Source organism: Schistocerca cancellata, chromosome 3 (genome assembly GCF_023864275.1).
Source record: "Schistocerca cancellata isolate TAMUIC-IGC-003103 chromosome 3, iqSchCanc2.1, whole genome shotgun sequence".
NCBI classification, from domain to species: Eukaryota; Metazoa; Arthropoda; class Insecta; order Orthoptera; family Acrididae; genus Schistocerca; species Schistocerca cancellata.
The window spans coordinates 938,620,233-938,645,629 of record NC_064628.1 but is presented as its reverse complement, the minus strand read 5'-3'; the positions used below and the strand labels follow the sequence as shown (position 1 = coordinate 938,645,629).

Genomic DNA, 25,397 nt, shown 5'->3' with positions numbered 1-25,397 from the left:
TGAGCTCGAAGTAGGAGAAAATCTGTGTTCAAAACTATTAAAAATTTTGTTTAATTCTGTCTCATTGCCATCATCGTGTAGGGTCTCACTTCATAAGGTATTGTTCAGCGTGCTCTCAGAATTACCAAGGATATGATTGCTTTTGGGGTTTGTTATCTTCAGCTTCTAATTTTTTTCTCTCCAGTTTTCTTCTTCATGGTAAGGCAATGATGCTTCAATTGGTTTGCGCTTCATAGCTTGCTTTGAATCTTGTTTTTCCATCATAAGTGGCGCTAACTTCAAATGTTGAAAAATGAATTTGTGTACTCGTAAAGGCAGCTTGTCAAAGACCATTGTCTTCAATTTTGAAAACTGTCCTTCAGTCGCTGCTGACGAACGAATATGGAAAGGATACATCACAGCTGTCCACAGTGGTATGTAGTACATAAACTCTTTCAGCATCTCTGCAGCGTTAGGAATGTTGTATGGATTCACATCAAAGAGATTGTCATCCTTAGTCTGATTCACGATGACTTCAGCTTCATTGTAGATACATTTTCCCCTATCAATCCACGCGTTTGCAGTAGATTCCTTAGAATTCAAAACTGATTTCAAAAGGCAGTCATCATTGTTTTCAACATCATCAGTTTTCTTGTCATCATCTTTATTTTCGTCAATATATGAATGACGTGACCACATCTGATAATGTTATGAAGGTGGCGCTGATGTCCCATTGATGAATATTCTTGACTGCACTCATCAGTGCCAAGATGTTCACTCAACGCAACAACCAAAAGTGAGCGCAAAGCACTTTCAATATCAAGAAAATCTGTCTTCATGTAAATATGGGCCAAAATTCGAAGATAAAGTTGTTTGACTTGTGATTTACCTCTTGAGTAGCATTTCCACCTGGAAATCATGACCATAAAATGACTTTAATTCTACCCTCGTGTTGTTTGGGAACAGATTTCTCTTTCATGCAAAACAATATGACTATAACCCGTATTCAAATAGTCTGTTAAGTCCGAGCAATTGGCTATTGGTTTTGGTAAGGCTTTGTTGGTTGCCATTTCTAGAGCAGTTTGGTCTAGGAGCTCAAGATCTGACGATTTCCAGAAAGAAAAATGACAATGATGCGTCATGCCTAGAGGATATCATCTGATATGCTGGGCAACTGATTGATGATCGATTGACGATATTTGGATCTTTACTAGTGACGTTTACTTCGCGGATGCACATGTACTGATACTTTGACTTAATTTCCACACAGTTTGACAGATCCCCAAATCGTGAAATAACTCGAAATGCAACGCCACCTGTAGCATCTACTGAATCGTATACACTGCTATCGATTTGATGACAATATTTGTGCAACTGACTTTGATATTTCAGCCAATATATACAGAAGAATGGGTCCAATCCGATTCCGTGAATTTCGTCCCGATGGGTTGTATGTTTTGTGATTTGCAGGTTTTCAGGTTTTCACAGGCTTACTAGTTGTTATACCAAATCGTTTGTCCCTTTCCTCTCCTTTAGCCTTTCTCAAGACATCAGCGTTTGGTAAATTTGGAGGAATCATGTCTCTGAAAGACATATTTTTCGCTTCATAATTTCGCCAAAGAGCTGCAGGCATCCTGCTATCAACCAATTTAGCAGCTACCTGTTGTCTTCTCGTGCCACGAAGTTGTCTTCTTTTCCGGTGATTTCTATCGTCTGAAAAGTTAGAAAGTCTGCAGTTCAGAATAATATCGTTGTCCTTTTTTGGCTCCTTCAGAGCAATCCCTTCGAAAGTGGCTCCGCATTCTGTACATCTTCCTTTGATCTTCAAGAGGTACTTGAACTTTCACACACTTTCACGTATTTGAAAGAAAAGGCACATGGACCGATTTGATGGCTGATAAAATTTATAAACACAAAATTCCATATCCCTATCTCCAGTCTTGAAGGCTTTCCCAGTTTCCTCTTTGATGGTTTTATGGTAGACCATTTTTCTGCTGACAGTAGTAGGTCGAATTGCTTTGTCATGTCCTTCTTGCACGAAGTACCAAAAACATTCCACGACTCATCTTTGCTGTCGTCATCTTTTCCTTCAACGAAACATTCCAGCCTGCAGCTGTTTCTAACAAAAGTAAGATGATCATGACGATCTTCTTTAACTGTTGTGTAAATATGTTTTCAAGACATTTTCGAGCCGATGTCGGCCATGGCATCGGACAGTTTTTGGAAGGCCGAATGAGACGGAGTGAATTGAATGCCTCTATCATCGGTTACTTTAAATTCCTCCATGCTGAGAAGACGTTTCAGTTCTGGTAGATTGTACTTTTTGGGTATTACAGTTCATAAGTATCACTTACACAACAGCACCAACTGCACAAGAGCTCTGACTGAACGAGCATAATGATGATTCGCATGAGAGTGAGTAGTATTGTTACGTTTAGTCATTGGGGGCAGCTCAAGGAGCGAAATGCAGCGCTGGACGGCGCCACACGACGCGGCGCGCGCCACCCAAGAAGTGCAGCTGTTGTTGTCATTAGCTTTGATGCTGCCGCGAGAAGCTTTGATGCTACCTCTATTGTAACTGCTACACTGACGTCACTTGCCAATTGTTTAAAAGATGCAGTTGACGTGTTCATTGTTTCCAGTTGTAGTGGTACGGCTTTTGCATTGTTGCTGTGCTTTATTTTTTGGTCTTGAGAGGTCTCAGGGACGTACCGTAGTTTTCATTATCCTTCCATCGGGCGCAGCTGTTCAGATTGATACTGAAGTGTCGGCAGACGTGCCGACACTGTTTTTAGAGGAGGAGGCCAAAATGCACGCGTCAACTCACGCAGGCTTGCTTAGGTCTGAAACAGGATACGTAATGAATGCTATAAAGAAAAGTACGTAGCTGCTGGAATACTTAACTTTAATCCATCATTTGTATACAGCATTCTGGATGATACAAGTGAGACTCTCTCTAGAAATGGTTAATGGCGCCTTGCTAGGTCGTAGCCATGGACTTAGCTGAAGGCTATTCTAACTGTCTCTCGGCAAATGAGAGAATGGCTTCGTCAGTGTAGTCGCTAGCAAAGTCGTCCGTACTACTGGGGCGAGTGCTAGTACGTCTCTCTAGACCTGCCGTGTGGTGGCACTCGGTCTGCAATTACTGACAGTGGCGACACGCGGGTCCAACATGTACTAATGGACTGCGGCCGATTTAAAGCTACCACCTAGCAAGTGTGGTGTCTGGCGGTGACACCACAGATACATGTCGAAATTTTCTGTAAATTACTTTCCAACAATTTGCAGTATTGGCGCCTTCTCGTTAATAGCTTCCCCTCTCCGTATGCTTTTCATTGTTGTGTGATTCTGTAAATTATTTGTCAACATTGGTGCACTGGCGCCTTCTCGTTATAGCTTCCTTTCTCTGTATGCCTTTCATTGTTGTATGATCCAGTATCGACGCTAATACTCTCTTAATGAGATATGAGCCGATAGCTCTTTGTTATCCACTGTGCCCTTTCGTATTTAATTGCAGTTATTAATTTATTTGTTTATCAGTGTAATAAGTGGTACAAAGCTAATCCAGAATGTAAAATGCACTTAAATTCTGTTTGAACTGTTTGTTCGTCAGTGTCTGCTGTCTGAACGTCAAATATCAAATTAATACACTGCGCCTGGTTGCGTTATTTTATAGGAATTTTATTATTTTAAGTGGGATGCACTAGATCATGTTGTAGAAATCCAAAGCATATTGTTCGAAGAGGATAATATTATTTGAAATTTATCTGGACCGATAGGCGCAGCCAAAGCAACCTTTGTGATGTTGTGATTGCCTCATAGATGACGATATTTGTCTATTGTAGTTTTGTATTCCAATCAGCATTTCGAGAGCATCAAAGCTTCATTTCAGCGTGAGAGAGGGGCAAAATCAATAGATTTTATTGAATTGAAAGTCTTCATCAGTCTCTGGTTTTTAATTGTTGCTAACACAAGTAACAGATAAAGCCTGGAAGATCTGTGTGGAACTGATGGGGATGGCATTGAAAAATTTCACCTCGCAAATGAACATAAAACGTTTCAAATTTATTGTGGAGTGCCTTAGAGATTTTACAGTCGCGCTTTTCGTGATGAAAGGAGACAATTAGATAAGCTAACAGCAATTCGGGAAATGTTTACTGTGGTTGTACGCAACTACCAGAAATCTTATACCCTTGGAGAAAATGATACAATAGCCAAGAAGCTGGAAGGATTCCGTGGAAGGTACAGTTTTCGCCAATATGTATCTATCAAAACAAACAAGTATGGATTTAAAATCTATGCTTCTGTGGATTATTCAGTATTTTACCTGTACAATTTGGAAATATACGCTGTGTTGCAACCACAAGGATTTACCAACTGAGCAATGAGCAATAAACATTTTGATGTTGTTCTGTGGCTGTGTAAACCTATATATCAGTCAGGTCGAAATGTGAAAGCGGACAACTGGTTTACTAGTACTGGAATGATAATATATCTATGAAGGGAGAATTTTTCATTTGTTGGCACGATGAAGAAAAACAAGCATGAGATATATCTAGAGTTTGCTATCCGTAAAAGAAGAGCTGCTCACAGTTCCTTTTTTGTCTTCCACAAGACTGAACTCTAGTTTCCTCTGTACTTAAAAAGGGGAAATGTGTGATCCTGGCATCACGTTTGCATGAAGATAATTCGATAGATGCTGACACTGTAGATAAACTGAAGCCATCCGTAGTAAATTTTACAATAGCGTTAAGTGTGGTATTTTCACAGCGGAAAATCTGAATGCTTTGTACAACGCTGCAAGAAATGTGCGCCGCTGGTCAATGGCTATATTTTTGTAATGATCAGTACAGTTGGAATCTATGCACAAGTGATTTATTGTGACAACAGTAAGAATTGTATCAGAAGGAAAGGGTTCTTGAATCTGCTGTGTTATACATTGTTTTCTTCGCTATACTCTGCAGAACTATTCAAATTTTGTACAAAGAACTCTAGAACTATTTCATATTTATTAAGAACTATTACATATCTATTAAGAACTCTGCAATTTAAGGAGAATATCTTCTCACATACTGTGAAGTTGGCACCCTTTTTTTTCAGAAATGTATATTTTTTCAATTATCTCGTAAACTATTAGCTGCACAAAAAAGTGTTACTGGGACTTTCGATACAACTCTTGGAGTTCTGTTTAGAACTGTTGTACGAGTTTAATTTTTGCGAAAATTGACGAAGAATGTTTTCGATACGAAAATTTTTTCAAGTATTGTTGTTTTCTTAGTTACATTCTGCAGAACTATGGAAATTTTGTGCAAAGAACTCTAGAACTATGGCACATCTAACAAGAACTGTGAAAAAAATGAATATTTCTCGAAAAAAGGGGTGCTAACTTCACACGACTAGAGGAATGGTCGCAGACATCTAAAATCAAAGGCGACCACAACACGTTAGTTCATGCGAGAGTTCCGTGGTATCATAAAAAACAAATATCAATGAACTTCACAACAATTAAACTACGGCTGAAATTTAATCATTGGAAGTTCAACAAACACTTCTATCGGCCCGACATAAGCGTCATCCAACCACATAATTCTAGAATGTCCTCTGCGCACTTGTCACATCAACGTCCTTACAAGTAATTTTCGGGCTCTTCGTCATGTGTTCTCAAGCAGCCTCCGAACCTCGGTAACATCGAACGCTGTAGCAACATACAAGCTACCGCACGAATTCGACAGCAGTGCCGACACGAAGATGCAGCTCACAGCTGCTAATTAATGGTTCATGTACTTAGAATGCCAGAGGAAGACCGAAGCTCAATTAACTGACGGTATCCCCATGCGCTACTCTGCAGGACATAGTCTCTGAATTGATGTCACTGTGTACTTTCTGAGTGTTCCATGTGTACTTGTCTGAATACTGGTGTATCTATGTTTGTAGCTGTAATACACAACTCTAGTTCTTGTGAACTGTTTTGTTCTGTGTAGATTGTACTTACAGACCTGTACAAACATTCAGTTCTCTATCCGAAGCTTCTGAAACAATTAGAGGACATAAAAAGAAAATTTTATTGTTAATTTAGATATATAGGCATTAATGGGAACTGACCTTGGACTATCCCAAATGTGTACCACCGGCGATTTATCATTTGTGTTACCAGTAGGATTTTTATAGTATACTAGCACCATGTGTCTAGTGTTCCATTTTCGTCCTGTTCACTTGTTTTCGTGTCTTGATTGTAAATCTTGTTTTATGTCGAATCCTACCTCTGTTAATCCCATGTTATGTCGTACCTGGACACGAAATCAAATAATGTCTAGCACCAACTGTCGAAACTAACTGTAATACCATTTCCTGTACTTGGTTGGCTGTATGGGCACGTTCCGAAAGCCAAGAAATTAGAAAAAAATAATAATAATAATAAAGTTACGGCTCTTGTACTTTCTTCTCTATTCAATTCATACACTTGCTGCAGGAACATGCAGGGATCATGTAATGTGCTATCATTCTGCAATGCACTTGTATGGGCCTAAGACCTCCACTAGTCTGCTGGTCATTTGTGAACGATGGAAAGCTCCCGGCAAACGCCAAATCCAACGTAAAGGAATTTTATTGAACTTTCAAGGTCTTCATTTCAGCCAGTTCCGTATAACATGACCTTTACAACAAAAGATCTTCCGCAGATTTATGGTGTAATGCAGGTATAAGGGTGGCACACAATGTGACAGTAGCCTAACCACAGCGTGCGGAAACCCGTTAGGGACCAGCTGAGTCTCCCCCCCCCCCCCCCCCTCTCACTCTCGCGCGCTCTCTCTCGCTTCCAGTTCTTTCACTATGTTGCCATCCTGTGAGAATATGCATCCTAAGTACTTGAAACCGTCCACCTGTTCTAACTTTGTTCCTCGTATTTGGCACTCAATCCGTTTATATTTCTTTCCCACTGACATTACTTTCTTTTTGGAGATGCTAATATTCATACCATAGTCCTTACATTTCTGATCTAGCTCTGAAATATTACTTTGCAAACTTTCAATCAAATCTGCCATCACAACTAAGTCATCCGCATATGCGAGACTGCTTATTTTCTGTTCCCATATCTTAATCTCACCCAGCCAGTCTATTGTTTTCAACATATGATCCATGAATAATATGAACAACAGTGGAGACAGGTTGCAGCCTTGTCTTACCCCTGAAACTACTCTGAACCATGAACTCAAATTACCGTCAACTCTAACTGCTGCCTGACTATCCATGTAAGGACCTTTAATTGCTTGCAAAAGTTTGCCTCCTATTCCATAATCTTGTAGAACAGACAATAACTTCCTCCTAGGAACCCGGTCATATGCCTTTTCTAGATCTATAAAGCATAGATACAATTCCCTGTTCCACTCATAACACTTCTCCATTATTTGCCGTAAGCTAAAGATCTGGTCCTGACAACCTCTAAGAGGCCTAAACCCACACTGATTTTCATCCAATTGGTCCTCAACTAATACTCGCACTTTCCTTTCAACAATACCTGAGAAGATTTTACCCACAACGCTGATTAAAGAGATTCCTCTGTAGTTGTTACAATCTTTTCTGTTTCCATGTTTAAAGATTGGTGTGATTACTGCGTTTGTCCAATCTGATGGAACCTGTCCCGACTCCCAGGCCATTTCAATTATCCTGTGTAGCCATTTAAGACCTGACATTCCACTGTATTCGATGAGTTCCGACTTAATTTCATCCACCCCAGCCGCTTTATTGCACTGCAATCTATTGACCATTTTTTCCACTTCCTCAAATGTGATCCTATTTCCATCATCATTCCTATCCCATTCTACCTCGAAATCTGAAACATTACTGATCGCATTTTCACCTACATTGAGCAACTCTTCAAAATATTCCCTCCATCTGCCCAAGGCATCCACAGGATTCACCAGCAGTTTTCCTGACCTGTCCAAAATACTTGTCATTTTCTTCTTACCTCCCTTTGAAGACTGGGTCAAGCTGCTGGAAAACCATTCTGGAGTGTAATTAGCAAAGTCTCCAACCTGTTTCCAAAGTCTTCCCACGATTTCTTCTTGGATGCTGCAATTATGTTTGGCTTTGTCTCTTTCTTCAACATAACTTTCTCTGTCTACCTGGGTTCTGGTATGTAGCCATTTCTGATACGCCTTCTTTTTCGTTTTACAGGCTGCCTTGACTGTATCATTCCACCAAGCTGTTTGCTTCATCCTACTTTTACACACTACTGTTCCAAGACATTCTTTAGCCACTTCTAGTACTGTGTCCCTGTACCTTGTCCATTCCTTTTCCAATGACTGTAATTGACTACATTCAACTAACTGGTACCTTTCTGAGATCGCTGTTATGTACTTGTGCCTGATTTCCTTATCCTGAAGTTTCTCCACTCTTATCCTCCTACATATGGACCTGACCTCTTGCACTTTCGGCCTCACAATCCCAATTTCACTGCAGATGAAATAATGATCAGTGTCATCAAAGAATCCCCTGAATACACGTGTCCCTCACAGCCTTCCTGAATTCCTGATCTGTTATTATATAGTCAATGACAGATCTGGTTCCCCTGACTTCCCAAGTATACCGGTGAATGTTCTTATGTTTAAAATGGCTGTTATGATTCATCCCATAAGAATAAAAAAATATCCGAAAGAATAGAGAAGTATTGACCGGACAGGAGAGTAAAACACCCTTTGTGTAACAATAAATTATAACACTCCTTGAACAACTACTGTGTTATTAATCACCTTACTGAATTACTGAACAATTGCGTTGCAGAACACCAACAAATTCTATAAACCTTTGTAAATTTAATGGGAGTGGTTCAATGAAGTCTGTAAGAAGAAGAAGATGATAATGGTCGATGATAATGGTCGATGATAATGGTCGATGATAATGGTCGATGACGGTGGTCGATGACGGTGGTCGATGACGGTGGTCGATGACACCGGCAGAATATGGAAATAATTCATCTCAGATTTTTATACAGTGGCAGAAGGGAGTGCCATGAGCAACGTACTAAACATTCTGACAGGAGGGAGGGTGCAGGGGCGTGTGTGAGGAAGTGTAGTTGGAGATCATTTCTTTTTTACGCCTTTCTGTAACAACTCGAGAACAGATGACTAATTTTTTAATGCTATGCATTTCTGCTAAACAGCATAATATATGCTACAAAAATGTTTTATTCTGTTTTTGTTTTTGTTTTAGCGAAAAGAGGGAGAGAATATTGAAAAATATCGAATGAAACGCAGACCCTATAGCTTAGGTGTTTCACGAAGGCCAATCTGAAGTCAAAGCGTGGTATTGCCACCACGCCATCCCCCACCCACGAATCTTGGTTGTGTGTGGTAACAGACTGATCCGTTGCACAACCCGAGCTTTATTGTGTTACGTTGGAAGGTCACAATTTGATTGATAGCTGGCGAAATCAACGAATGTGAAAGGCAATATCCCCCAGGCTTTGGCTAAGCCATGTCTCCGCAATATCCTTTCTTTCAGGAGTGCTAGTTCTGCAAGATTCGCAGGAGAGCTTCTGTAAAGTTTGGAAGGTAGGAGACGAGCCACTGGCAGAAGTAAAGCTGTGAGGATGGAGCGTAGAGTCGTGCTTGGGTAGCTCAGTTGGCAGAGAACTTGCCCGCGGAAGGCAAAGGTCCCGAGTTCGAGTCTCGGTCCGGCACACAGTTTTGTAATCTGCCAGGAAGTTTCAAAGGCAAATAGAGTTTGTGGTAACCAATTGACAGGCGGTTAAGCCCAGTGTTTATATCTGCTCCATACTGAAAAATTTAACAGGTTGAAATACGTAACATTTACCGACAATGAGGCAGTTCCCGTGCTTGGTGCATAGGAAGTATATCGAATTGTTCGTCTCGACTTGCCCTGCACCACTGTGGTACGTTGTGAAAGCTACCGTTTACATCCTGCGTACCCCGCAATATGGTAGGCGTCCGTGAAAGGGAGAGGCATTACAGAATTCTCACTGACGTTTAGCATTGACTGCGCTTGAGAGGCTTAACAAAATCCGAATTATTTAGTCACTGTTTAAGCCGTAATATTTCCCTTCACGGACGACAATGCTGCAACTACGTTGTAGTAAAGACGTTCTTAAGCTGACTGTGATCATCCGCTCAGGCGCTAATATGAACTTTTTTGATGGGTAGAAAATAAAAAGCTCCTAACGTATCTAGATTACGAAAATATTTCTAGGAGATTATTACTGTTATTAATGCTAGTATTTGAAAAATATGTTGGAACTATTCAGTATTAGAAGCTTTCGGTATAATAAGTGACATCATGCTGGTAGTTACTATTTTAATAAAACATTTACAAAAACGAAATTCAATGTAGCTCTCGTGATTTTAAACAAAATTGTTCAAAGAAAGTTTGTATAGCGAGGCTCTAATGTAGCCCTCCACGGGAGGGGAATTACTAATATCTGTTTGCATTCATGGATAACACGATTTTGAGATGAATTATGTGCTGGATAGAAAGTCTGCACTCCAGATCTTCTTAGCTACTCAAGACGGTGACCTTTTCCTATAGTGGATAATTCGAGTTGAGAGGGCGGTAAATGGATATGCCGTGTGGCTAGGACCACCCGTCGGGTAGACGGTTCGCCTGGTGCTAGTCTTTCGAGTTGCCACTTCGACGACTTGCGCGTCGGTGGGGAAGAAATGATAAGACAACAACACCCAGACCCTGAGCGGAGAAAATCTCCGACCCAACCGGGGATAGAACCCGGGCCGTTAGGTATGACATGCCATCGCGCTGACCACTCAGCTACCAGGGGTGGACAGTGTAGCTGATAATTTGGGCGGACAAGAGGGCGATAATTAACAGCAGTATAATATTACAGCTCCTCTCTCATGTCCAAACAAGTTGCGTTATGCAAGCAATGTTCACACAGTTGTCCAAACAAGTTACGATATGTAATCGAAGTTTATGCAAACACTAACGAGCGAGGTGGCGCAGTTGTTACACGCTGGACCCTCAGTCAGGAGCACAACGTTTCAAACCCGCGTTCTGCCATCCAGTTTTAGGTTTTCCGTGGTTTCCCTAAATTGCTCCAGGCAAATGCCGGGATGATTCCTTTGAAAGGGCACGGCCGATATCCTTCCCCATCCTTGACACAGTCCGAGCTTGTGCTCCGTCTCTAATCATGTCCATGTCGACGGAACTTTAAACCTAATCTTCCTTCCTTCCTTCCTTCCTTCCTTCCTTCCTTCCTTCCTTCCTTCCTTCCTGAAGATCTATTCCAGCGCTGTTGCATACTTCCGCTAGAAAAAACAGTGAATCAATGAAACAAGATTGTTCAGAGCGCTAGGGCACTGCAACAGAAATGAACCATAGTCCTCCTTCGCCCTTCTTTATTACTGGCAAGAAAGTGAAATTCGTAAGAGCAGTTTAAATTTATTTCCACGTTTGCGTTGTGATAATTTTTTCGTCTTTCACGTCCTCACTACCCAGCCCATACTGCCTCCTATGACACCCATCCCCCCCCCCCCCCCCCCGCCACTCCCACCGCCGCGTTTGATCCACCTTTACTTTTCAATGAGTAATACTGCTCTAAAATATACGTGAGTTTAATAAAACATTTACAAAAAGAAAATACGATTTAGCTTTCGCGATTGTTTATCACAAACAACGAAATTTATATCCGTTCACTGTCTTCCCGAAAATGCTGAAAACACTATGCCACGTTTGCTCGGTTTGCAAACTTTCTTCTCACAGCCTTCACCACAGACCTTTGGAGTTAAATGGTTAAGAATTTGGAAGTCAATGACAGAAAGCAAATCTCTAATCCAAAAATAAACAGTGTAGAAATATGAGTTCACTTACCGTGACTGTTAGCTCCAACACCAGCAGCACCAACACCACCAATACCACCACAAACAGCAGCACCAACACCACCAATACCACCACAAACAGCAGCACCAACACCACCAATACCACCACAAACAGCAGCACCAACACCACCAATACCACCACAAACAGCAGCACCAACACCACCAATACCACCACAAACAGCAGCACCAACACCACCAATACCACCACAAACAGCAGCACCAACACCACCAATACCACCACAAACAGCAGCACCAACACCACCAATACCACCACAAACAGCAGCACCAACACCACCAATACCACCACAAACAGCAGCACCAACACCACCAATACCACCACAAACAGCAGCACCAACACCACCAATACCACCACAAACAGCAGCACCAACACCACCAATACCACCACAAACAGCAGCACCAACACCACCAATACCACCACAAACAGCAGCACCAACACCACCAATACCACCACAAACAGCAGCACCAACACCACCAATACCACCACAAACAGCAGCACCAACACCACCAATACCACCACAAACAGCAGCACCAACACCACCAATACCACCACAAACAGCAGCACCAACACCACCAATACCACCACAAACAGCAGCACCAACACCACCAATACCACCACAAACAGCAGCACCAACACCACCAATACCACCACAAACAGCAGCACCAACACCACCAATACCACCACAAACAGCAGCACCAACACCACCAATACCACCACAAACAGCAGCACCAACACCACCAATACCACCACAAACAGCAGCACCAACACCACCAATACCACCACAAACAGCAGCACCACCACCACCACCACCACCACCACCACCACCACCACCACCACCACCACCACCACCACCACCACCGACGACAACGGAAACACCTCGACGGACGACAACGGAAACACCTCGACGGACGACAACGGAAACACCTCGACGGACGACAACGGAAACACCTCGACGGACGACAACGGAAACACCTCGACGGACGACAACGGAAACACCTCGACGGACGACAACGGAAACACCTCGACGGACGACAACGGAAACACCTCGACGGACGACAACGGAAACACCTCGACGGACGACAACGGAAACACCTCGACGGACGACAACGGAAACACCTCGACGGACGACAACGGAAACACCTCGACGGACGACAACGGAAACACCTCGACGGACGACAACGGAAACACCTCGACGGACGACAACGGAAACACCTCGACGGACGACAACGGAAACACCTCGACGGACGACAACGGAAACACCTCGACGGACGACAACGGAAACACCTCGACGGACGACAACGGAAACACCTCGACGGACGACAACGGAAACACCTCGACGGACGACAACGGAAACACCTCGACGGACGACAACGGAAACACCTCGACGGACGACAACGGAAACACCTCGACGGACGACAACGGAAACACCTCGACGGACGACAACGGAAACACCTCGACGGACGACAACGGAAACACCTCGACGGACGACAACGGAAACACCTCGACGGACGACAACGGAAACACCTCGACGGACGACAACGGAAACACCTCGACGGACGACAACGGAAACACCTCGACGGACGACAACGGAAACACCTCGACGGACGACAACGGAAACACCTCGACGGACGACAACGGAAACACCTCGACGGACGACAACGGAAACACCTCGACGGACGACAACGGAAACACCTCGACGGACGACAACGGAAACACCTCGACGGACGACAACGGAAACACCTCGACGGACGACAACGGAAACACCTCGACGGACGACAACGGAAACACCTCGACGGACGACAACGGAAACACCTCGACGGACGACAACGGAAACACCTCGACGGACGACAACGGAAACACCTCGACGGACGACAACGGAAACACCTCGACGGACGACAACGGAAACACCTCGACGGACGACAACGGAAACACCTCGACGGACGACAACGGAAACACCTCGACGGACGACAACGGAAACACCTCGACGGACGACAACGGAAACACCTCGACGGACGACAACGGAAACACCTCGACGGACGACAACGGAAACACCTCGACGGACGACAACGGAAACACCTCGACGGACGACAACGGAAACACCTCGACGGACGACAACGGAAACACCTCGACGGACGACAACGGAAACACCTCGACGGACGACAACGGAAACACCTCGACGGACGACAACGGAAACACCTCGACGGACGACAACGGAAACACCTCGACGGACGACAACGGAAACACCTCGACGGACGACAACGGAAACACCTCGACGGACGACAACGGAAACACCTCGACGGACGACAACGGAAACACCTCGACGGACGACAACGGAAACACCTCGACGGACGACAACGGAAACACCTCGACGGACGACAACGGAAACACCTCGACGGACGACAACGGAAACACCTCGACGGACGACAACGGAAACACCTCGACGGACGACAACGGAAACACCTCGACGGACGACAACGGAAACACCTCGACGGACGACAACGGAAACACCTCGACGGACGACAACGGAAACACCTCGACGGACGACAACGGAAACACCTCGACGGACGACAACGGAAACACCTCGACGGACGACAACGGAAACACCTCGACGGACGACAACGGAAACACCTCGACGGACGACAACGGAAACACCTCGACGGACGACAACGGAAACACCTCGACGGACGACAACGGAAACACCTCGACGGACGACAACGGAAACACCTCGACGGACGACAACGGAAACACCTCGACGGACGACAACGGAAACACCTCGACGGACGACAACGGAAACACCTCGACGGACGACAACGGAAACACCTCGACGGACGACAACGGAAACACCTCGACGGACGACAACGGAAACACCTCGACGGACGACAACGGAAACACCTCGACGGACGACAACGGAAACACCTCGACGGACGACAACGGAAACACCTCGACGGACGACAACGGAAACACCTCGACGGACGACAACGGAAACACCTCGACGGACGACAACGGAAACACCTCGACGGACGACAACGGAAACACCTCGACGGACGACAACGGAAACACCTCGACGGACGACAACGGAAACACCTCGACGGACGACAACGGAAACACCTCGACGGACGACAACGGAAACACCTCGACGGACGACAACGGAAACACCTCGACGGACGACAACGGAAACACCTCGACGGACGACAACGGAAACACCTCGACGGACGACAACGGAAACACCTCGACGGACGACAACGGAAACACCTCGACGGACGACAACGGAAACACCTCGACGGACGACAACGGAAACACCTCGACGGACGACAACGGAAACACCTCGACGGACGACAACGGAAACACCTCGACGGACGACAACGGAAACACCTCGACGGACGACAACGGAAACACCTCGACGGACGACAACGGAAACACCTCGACGGACGACAACGGAAACACCTCGACGGACGACAACGGAAACACCTCGACGGACGACAACGGAAACACCTCGACGGACGACAACGGAAACACCTCGACGGACGACAACGGAAACACCTCGACGGACGACAACGGAAACACCTCGACGGACGACAACGGAAACACCTCGACGGACGACAACGGAAACACCTCGACGGACGACAACGGAAACACCTCGACGGACGACAACGGAAACACCTCGACGGACGACAACGGAAACACCAGCAATAAAAACTGCAATGACAACAAGATCTCCAACAACAGCGAAAACTACTCAACAACACCAACTCCTCAAAACAACTCGAGATAGCACTTCACAACTTCGGCAACCAGCAAAGCAGGAAGAATGATTCACAGCTCTTCCTTTCGTCTGTCGCAGCGGTCAGCCTGATCACGTGATTCGCCAGCAGCGCCTCTCGTGGCGCCTCAACCACCGACTATCCGACAAATTGGCTGCGTGTCGGTGTTTTGACCGACCGAACGATGAACGTTCACCGTCGGGCGCATCGCACCACTCGATAGCCGACCCAACAGATTGCGTCGAGTGTAGCGCCATCGCTCCGGCCGCCCGACTAAAATTCATGTTTTGTCACAGCATACGTAATTAAATACTATTGTAATATACATGTGGACGTCCGAGGAGGATGAAACTTTAAGGACAGAGTTTTTAAAGAAATTTAAAGTCTGCTGATGTATTCGCGGCGACGCAAGAAATGAAGCACCTGTTTCATTTCTTAACGAATACATAATGGTTTCTCTATGTTCAACACGAGGTTAAATCTGTCGCCCTTCTTTATTTCTGTTTTTAGGTTTTATTTCCGCTACTGATCGGAAATGAAATCCAAAAACCGAAGTATCGACATTCCATGTACGTTAATTCATAAAATATACTTGCTTCATTTTTGTAAGTACTGAAAAATTCCAGCCTATATCCACGCCATCTGCTCTGTATTTTTTTTTTCAATTCTAACAGTCGCTAAATGCTTCATTTCTTACGCATCTGTTGTATTTATTAGATGACGTGCGCCGACACCATGTGTGGTCTTTCTGCTTCAAATATGAGTGTCTGAAATTTACAGGTCATCTTGTTGTGCTACATCCATAAGTAAATTAATAATGTTTTCACGAACGTCTTTTGTTGTATTTATTTTGCTTTACCACGATGTATTTGGCGAGTTCATTGTGAACTGTAAATAAACTAGCTTCAGCAAAAACAACAAATGAAATTAAGTACCTTCATTCTTTGTCCACTCTGAACAGTAGTGTCTCTAAAGTCGAGGTACACCCTTAAAAAATCTCCTCTTTATCTCATCAGGCACTCCTGAAAATATAAATAAAGATATATCAATAACTATCATCGTGACTCAGATCTTATCTAAAATGTAAAAAGAAGTTCTGATTTACAGCACACAGAGACAAAAATGAACAAAAGGTGACAAATGCTTTAGATAGAGAGTTCGCTTCATTTAACAAAAGAAAGAGAGGCATTGCAGAGAATATTACACACGAATTACGTCAACCAGAATAGTGCTTGGCCACATGCAGCAATGTCTTCTCACTTATGTGTAAATAACCTCGCAGCATGAGACAGCCAATGCAGTGAGGAGTAAGACTGGGATCAGTGCGTCAACTGCTACGTTCTCTTTCCGAAAACTTTCTTGAAAACTTCGTTCCTCTGGATCCCAGGACACGTTGATATCTGTGGAAATGAGGCGGCCGATATAGCGGCCAAGGCAGCAGTCTCTCTTCTTCAGCCTGGTATTCGCACGATTCCCTTCGCCGATCTACGGAGTGTTTTATGTGGTCGTGTTGCTCTTTCATGACACGCACATTGGTCGACACTTCCCCATAATAAATTGCGGGACGTGAAAGCTCTTCCCTGTGCTTGGACCTCTTCCTCCCGAACGCGTCGTCGGGAGGAGGTAATTTTAACTAGACTCCGGATAGGGCACTGTCTTTTTAGCCATCGCCATCTTTTAAGCGCTGATCCTCCCCCACTCTGTCCCCACTGCTCTCAGCTGTGGACGGTAAGACACTTTTTAATTGAGTGCCCCTATTTTACTCCGTTACGCACCCGTCTACAGCTGTTGCCTGAAATATCGTCCATTTTAGCAGATGACACGCGCTCAGCCGATCGCGTTCTCGAGTTTATTAGTGCCAGTGAGATGACGTCTGTCATTTGATGCTCTTTTTGGGGACAAACAATCCCCCTTCACCCCCAGGGGGTCCACAACTCTTTTGTGGATACGTGCGTGGCGAGCACGGGGCCCCGAGACATTGCAGCCTTCTTTCTCTCCAGGGCTGCATTTCCTTTCCCTTCCCCTCCTTTCCCTTCCTTGCTCCTTTCCCTTCCTTGCTCCTTTCCCTTCCTTGCTCCTCCCCCTGCGGGTTCGGGGGTTAGAATAGGCCCGCGGTATTCTTGCCTGTCGTAAGAGGCGACTAAAAGGAGTACATCCCCCTCAAGGGGGTAGTTAGCGCCTGCGTCCGGAGACGGACGGTTCCACGACCTATAATTGTGGTATTTTTGGTTTTTCACTTCTCGTTTCTTCCTTCCTTTGGTTGGTTCCATTCTTTGTTCTTCTCCATCTCACTGTCTTCCTTACTCTTTCCCTTGCCTTCTTCTCCTTGCCTTCTCTGGTCTCCGCCTCGGCGTTTGAGACAGTCTGTCCTCTTTCTCCATCTCTCTCTTCTTTTTCCTCTTCTTCCTTCCTCCCTGTGCGTGCCTGAAGGCCGACCCACGCGTTCGCACGCGTAGCCGGTGACGGGGTAACGTGTAATTCCCCGCCCTGGGTAGACAAGTAAGGCACGCACGTACCCCCTGGTAAAGGCCAGGCCCGGGGAGGGGTGATTGCCTGAGCTGATACCTTCTCACCATGCCGATTGGTCCCTCCGTCTGTTTCTCGGGAGGTGTGACCTGAGGTGTAAACATTTACCTAAGGCGGGAGTGCCCTCTGAGAGGGTCCCCATAACGAAGGAGCGCGCCATCGGAGACGCTGACAATCATGGGGGATTCCTCCGCAATGGATTCCACTCCATCTCCCTCGACTTCTGCCCAAAAACGGAAACGTGACCAGCCACCAGTGACAAAAGTACTACCGCCTGCCCCACAGTTCCTCGTCGTTTCTCGATCTGAGGACGGAAAGGATTTTTCCTCTGTCAACCCTTTCGTTATCCAGAAGGGCGTAGATGCCATAGCTGGATCTGTCAAATCTTGTACCAGGTTGCGTAACGGTACCTTATTACTAGAAACTGAGAGTGCCTTTCAGGCACAAAAACTGCTTCGGGCCACACTCCTGTACACGTTCCCTGTCCGGGTGGAGGCCCACCGAACTTTGAATTCGTCTCGTGGTGTAGTCTATACTAGCTCCCTCGACGGATTGACTGACGAGCACGGCATGACGGCTGTCCATAGGGTCATGAAAAAGGTCAACAATGACCTTGTACCGACCCGGACACTTTTCTTGACCTTCGATAGTGTTAAGCTGCCATCGCGCATCAAGGCGGGCTGCGAGGTTATTTCTGTTCACCCCTATGTCCCGACACCTGCGCGCTGCTACCAGTGACAGCATTTCAATCACACTCGACGGTCTTGTTCCAATGCGGCTAAATGTGTCACTTGTGGGAGGGATGCCCATGAGGGTGACTGTCCACCTCCATCTCCTTGTTGTGTGAACTGTCACGGTGACCATGCCGCATCCTCCCGCGACTGTCCTGTCTATAAGGAGGAACGCTGTATCCAAGAAATTCGGGTTAAAGAGAACGTGTCCACCTCGGCTGCTCACAAGCTATTGGCTAGTAGGAAGCCCGCGCTGCTCCCAGCGGGGAAATACAGTACTGTCCTCGCCTCTCCTCAGACTACCAGGGAGGTGGCAACCCAGACATGCGATCTGACCTTCAGCACCACAGTCGTCCATTCGGCCAGTGCTAAGATCGCGCGGTCGACGTCTCCTCTTCCTCCCATCACCCCACAGACGCCAGCCCCTTCATCAGCTTCTGCTAAGATGAAGACCCCGAAGTCAGATGCATGGGCCTTCAAGAAGGAACCATCCCGTGCAGACTTCCTACGTACCTCGACCTCCCAGCCTTCGACTGGTACTTCCACCAAACGTCCTTCCAAGAAGGCTCATAGGAAGCACAGTTCTCCTTCTCCGCCACAGCGCATTTCTTCTCCTGCGCCACCCAGCGGTTGCTGCCCCAGGCCGTCATCCGTTTCGCCTGGCCGCACCGCTGGTAGCCGTACATCTGGCCGTTCACCGGCGGAGGAAGCTCCCCCTCCCGGCCATCCTCCCGAGATGGCCGATGAACCTATAGACCCAATGGACGATGACTGTCTGCCTACTGATAGCGGCGGCAGTGCTCGCTCGAAGCCAGGCCCTCAGCGGCCTTCGAGGTGACCCCTTCTTTCATCTTCCTTTTCTTACGATGGCACTTATTCACTGGAATATTTGCAGCATTCGCTCCAACCGAGAGGACTTGAAGTTGCTGCTCCGCTTTCACCGTCCGCTCGTTGTAGCCCTCCAGGAAACGAAGCTACGCCCATGCGATCAAATTGCCTTGGCACACTACACCTCTGTGCATTTTGACCTACCCCCTGTGGTAGGTATCCCAGCTCATGGAGGGGTTATGTTGCTGGTCCGGGATGATATTTACTACGATCCCATCACGTTGCACACCGGCCTGCAGGCAGTTGCCATCCGCATTACTCTCCCCACTTTTACGTTTTCCTTTTGTACCGTTTACACTCCATCGTCATCTGCCGTTACCAGGGCAGACATGATGCAACTTACTGCTCAGCTACCTGCACCATTTTTGTTAACTGGAGACTTCAATGCCCACCATCCCCTTTGGGGCTCTCCAGCATCCTGCCTGCGGGGCTCCTTGGTAGCAGACCTTTTCAACCAGCTCAATCTTGTCTGCCTCAATACTGGCGCCCCTACTTTTCTTTCGGACACATCTCACACCTATTCCCATTTAGACCTCTCTATATGTACTCCCCAACTTGCACGCCGGTTTGAGTGGTATGCACTTTCTGATACATATTCGAGTGACCACTTCCCGTGTGTTATCCATCTCCTGCAGCATACCCCCTCTCCGTGCTCCTCTAGTTGGACCATCTCCAAGACAGACTGGGGGCTCTTCTCTTCCAGGGCGACCTTTCAGGATCAAACCTTCCCAAGCTGCGATCGTCAGGTCGCACACCTCACGGATGTCATTCTCGCTGCTGCTGAATATTCCATCCCTCACCCTACTTCTTCTCCACATCACGTACCGGTCCCCTGGTGGTCCGCAGCATGTAGAGATGCTTTATGTGCTCGTCGACGTGCTTTACGCACCTTTAAACGCCACCCTACAGTGGCGAATTGTATCGATTATAAACGATTACGTGCTCAGTGTCGTCGTATTATTAAAGAAAGCAAGAAAGCCAGCTGGGCTGCTTTCACAAGCACCTTCAACAGTTTTACTCCTTCTTCTGTTGTCTGGGGTAGCCTGCACCGGCTATCTGGCACTAAGGTCCACTCACCAGTTTCTGGCTTGACGGTCACGAATGACGTCCTTTTGGCCCCTGCGGATGTCTCCAATGCCTTCGGCCGCTTTTTCGCAGAGGTTTCGAGCTCCGCTCATTACCACCCTGCCTTCCTCCCCCGCAAACAGGCAGAGGAGGCTAGGCCACCTAACTTCCGCTCCTCGAATCGTGAAAGTTATAATGCCCCATTCACCATGCGGGAACTCGAAAACGCACTTGGCCGATCATGGTCCTCCGCTCCAGGGCCAGATTCTATTCATATTCAGATGCTGAAGAACCTTTCTCCTGCGGGTAAAGGTTTTCTTCTTCGTACATACAATCACATCTGGATTGAGGGACATGTTCCCGCATGCTGGCGCGAGTCTATTGTTGTCCCGATTCCTAAGCCGGGGAAGGACAAGCACTTGCATTCCAGTTATCGACCTATCTCGCTTACCAGTTGTGTCTGTAAAGTGATGGAGCGAATGGTTAACTCTCGATTGGTTTGGCTGCTCGAGTCTCGACACCTACTTACCAATGTACAATGCGGATTTCGTAGGCGCTGCCCTGCTGTTGACCATCTGGTTACCTTGTCGACATTCATTATGAATAACTTCTTGCGGAAGCGCCCGACCGCGGCTGTGTTCTTTGATTTGGAGAAGGCTTACGACACCTGTTGGAGGGCGGGCATTCTCCACACCATGCATACATGGGGCCTTCGCGGTTGCCTCCCTCTTTTTATTCGTTCCTTTTTAATGGATCGACAGTTCAGGGTATGTGTGGGTTCTGTCCTGTCAGACACCTTTCGCCAGGAGAATGGGGTGCCACAGTGCTCAGTTTTGAGCGTCGCTCTGTTCGCCATCGCGATCAATCCAATAATGGATTGCCTCCCAGCTGATGTATCAGGCTCTCTTTTTGTGGACGATTTTACCATCTATTGCAGCGCACAGTGTACACGTGTCCTGGAGCGCTGTCTTCAGCGTTCTCTTGACCGTCTTTACTCCTGGAGTGTCGCCAATGGCTTCCGTTTTTCTGCCGAGAAGACGGTCTGTATTAACTTCTGGCGCTACAAAGAGTTTCTCCCACCGTCCTTACGACTCGGTCCCGTTGCTCTCCCAATCGTGGAGACAACCAAATTTTTAGGCCTTACATTTGACAGGAAACTTAGCTGGTCTCCACATGTGTCATATTTGGCCACCCATTGTACCCGTTCTTTAAATGTCCTCCGTGTTCTCAGTGGTCTGTCGTGGGGAGCAGATCGAACCGTCCTACTTCATCTATATCGGTCGATCGTCCGCTCCAAGCTGGATTATGGGAGCTTCGTATACTCCTCTGCATGGCCATCCATCTTACGCCGCCTCAACTCCATACAACATTGGGGTTTACGACTTGCGATCGGAGCATTTTATACTAATCCCGTAGAGAGCCTTCATGCTGACGCTGGCGAATTGCTGCTCACCTACCGGCGCGATATACTGCTTTGTCAGTATGCCTGTCGGCTACTGTCAATGCCCGACCATCCGTCTTATCGTTCCTTTTTTGATGACTCTCTCGACCGTCAATACGGGTTGTATGTCTCTGCCCTGCTACCCCCTGGAGTTCGCCTTCGTCGCCTCCTTCAACACCTTAATTTTTCACTCCCTGCAACCTTTCGAGTGGGCGAGAGCCACACGCCACCTTGGCTGCAGGCTCAGGTTCGCGTCCACCTTGACCTCTGCTCGCTCCCGAAGGAGGTTACCCCCGGTTCAGTCTACCACTCCCGTTTCGTCGAACTTTGTTCGAAGTTCATTAATATGACCTTCATTTATACAGATGGCTCTAAGACCAATGACGGGGTCGGGTGTTCTTTTATTGTCGGGGCACAAAGTTTTAAAAACCGGCTCCATGGCCATTGTTCGGTCTCTACAGCTGAGCTCTTTGCCCTCTACCAGGCTGTTCTTTACATCTGCCGCCACCAACATTCTGCTTATGTCAACTGCTCCGATTCCCTGAGTGCCATCCAGAGCCTCAGTGATCCGTATCCGGTTCACCCTTTCGTGCACCGGACCCAACGCTCTCTTTGGCAGCTGGTGGACGTCGGTTCTCCGGTTAGCTTTATGTGGGTCCCTGGCCATGTCGGTATCCCTGGGAATGAAGCTGCAGATGCCGCGGCCAAGGCTGCAGTCCTCCAGCCTGGGACAGCTTCTTGTTGTGTCCCTTCGTCAGATTTTAGCAGGGTTATTTGTCGGCGCATTTTATCGCTGTGGCACGCCGATTGGGCTGCACTTACAGACAACAAGCTTCGGGCCTTAAAACCTCTTCCCGTGGCTTGGACGTCCTCCTCATGCCCTTCTCGGTGGGAGGAGGTAGTTTTGGCCCGGTTAAGAATTGGACACTGCCGGTTCAGCCATCGCCATCTGCTGATGGCTGCGCCGGCGCCGTTCTGCCCATGTGGGCACTTGCTGACGGTTCGACACATTTTAATGTCCTGTCCAGATTTTAACACACTGCGTCTAGATCTTAACCTGCCGGGTACTTTCGATGCCATTTTAGCGGATGACCCACGAGCAGTTGCTCGTGTTCTTCGTTTTATCAATTTGACAAACCTCACTAAGGACATTTGATGATGCTGTTTTTTAATCCTATGCCTGTCAGTCTGTCTTTTATCGTGTTTTCCCTTTTAGTTGTTGTTTTAAACTTGTGCCTCGCGGTGCATTCTTAACGTCGTAAGGGCGCTAATGACCATTGAAGTTGTGCGCCCTAAAACCACAAAAAAAAAGAACCTCTGTCTGTTGTGGGCCTAGGCTTCAAACTACAGGTTTGTGTTCATCAGAATTTTCTTTAGTCTTTTTTGCCTATCGTGTTTTACAAAGAAAGTGGAAGACGTGGTTGGTGCACTGAGGAAGAAGTCATGTAGATTCTTACAAGGAGCAACAGTGAGGATGAACTATATGATTTTGACGAAAGTTTCAGCTCTTCCACAGAATTGGAAAGCTGTAGTGATAAACCTTCCACGTCAACAAGTGTTTGAATGCAGTCTGGTGTTTCAACAAGACATGTTAGTATTTCTGAATCTGAAGACTCAGAAAGTGATGGTGAAATACCTATGAAGAAATCATGTCTTAATGATGAATCTGACTTCAATGAAAATGATGTCATGGGACAGTTTTTTGTTATTTATGAGAATGTTAAATTTCAGTGACAACTCTGCCAGTACTGGAGGAGATTAATTATTTAAAATGAGGAACACTGATGACAGAGTTTGTACAGCTTTCCATTGTGCAATTAATCCACATAAGAAACTCTGCAATGATGAAAGTTTGTTATTATTTAAAGGATGCTTATCTTTCACACAATTCATTCCATTGAAACAAGAGTATATTCAGACGAAAAACATTTGTGTTATGTGATTGTAAGACTGTCTGTCTTAGATTTCATTTTTCTACAGGGACATCAACAGAAACTAAGTTCCACAATTTGAGGAAAAGTAGTGATGTAGTGGCTACACTAATAAAACTGTTTTTAGAACGTGGTCAATACCCACTACCTCGATAATTGGTACTTAAGCGCAGAAATTTTCCTGGCTTCACACTCATGGGACAAACGCATGTGGCGCTATCCAGAAGAACAGATGCAACATGCTGAAAGTTCTGTAGAAACTGAAATGGAAAGGCATTAAAATTATTTGCACTAACAAATAAAGTGGTGTGACAAAAGGGAAGTGTGGACATTGATCACATGTAACACCACAGAAATTGTTGACAAGGGAAAGACTGACAGGAATATTAGAGAGAAAATTAAGAAACCACAAATCATTGTAGAATATAACTTGAATTTGGTATCAGTTGACCATTCTGATAGGCTGCTTAGCTCTGACGGATGTATACGAAAAACAATGAACTGGTATAAGGAGTTTGTTTTGCACATTCTTGATCTATGTGTTTTAAATGCCCATGTCCTTCACAGGTCACTAACAGGTAGTACGTTACTGATAGAGTTCATCTTTTGCTGGTAAGGGAACTTCCAGAAATGTATGCATCAGAGTGCAGAAAAGCTGGCAGGGGAAGGTATTCTGATGATAATCCTCAAAGGTTTTTGGGAAGGCATTTTCCAAACAGTATAACAAGTGAGCATTCTTAGTAAAATAGGCTAATGTCTAGATGCATTGTTTGCTGGAAACAGAAAGTGCATAAAAAAAGCAAGTACGAATGTAAAACTTGCAAGGTGTGTATCATTCCCAGTTTTGAAAATTACCACACAGAAACAAATTGCCAATTGCAGCACAGAACGAATACGACAATGCTATCAGATAAAAACTTAGAAAATGAAAAAAATATAAAAAAGCAAAAGACAACATAAAGATATATTTTTAACTTCACCAGTGCTGGTCCAAAGCCCAGATCAAAAAGAAGGATGGAAAATATATTCACGAAGTATAAAAGAAACTGCTAAATTTACTGTTTATGATTCTGAACCTGCTATATAAGTGAATTTTATGTGCCAACGAAAAGACAGAGGTTTCACAGCTTTAAAATGTTGGAAAATCTATTGAGTACTTACGTGCAACAATTAAAAGTGGAGCACAAAAAAAAATTGTTAGGCAGACAGTCAT

General features: G+C 45.9%; 1 protein-coding gene across 1 annotated transcript; it reads right to left on the bottom strand.

Moving 5' to 3' along the window:
* Positions 1-1,453: 1,453 nt before the first annotated feature.
* Positions 1,454-25,397, bottom strand: LOC126176665 (uncharacterized). The gene is made up of 3 exons (XM_049923823.1): positions 25,346-25,397; positions 11,815-12,717; positions 1,454-1,692 (listed from the first exon to the last, which is right to left on the bottom strand). Exons 1-3 carry the CDS (start codon positions 25,395-25,397, stop codon positions 1,454-1,456), a joined length of 1,194 nt encoding a protein of 397 aa, XP_049779780.1.

Coding starts and splice junctions, on each gene's coding strand:
- LOC126176665 (XM_049923823.1), bottom strand. CDS start 25,397: ATGACTGTCTGCCTAACAATTTTTTTTTGTGCTCCACTTTTAATTGTT. Junction 12,718..25,345: donor TCCACTTTTAATTGTTGCAC/GTAAGTACTCAA, acceptor TCGTCCGTCGAG/GTGTTTCCGTTGTCGTCGGT. Junction 1,693..11,814: donor TGTTGGAGCTAACAGTCACG/GTAAGTGAACTC, acceptor CTAACTTTTCAG/ACGATAGAAATCACCGGAAA.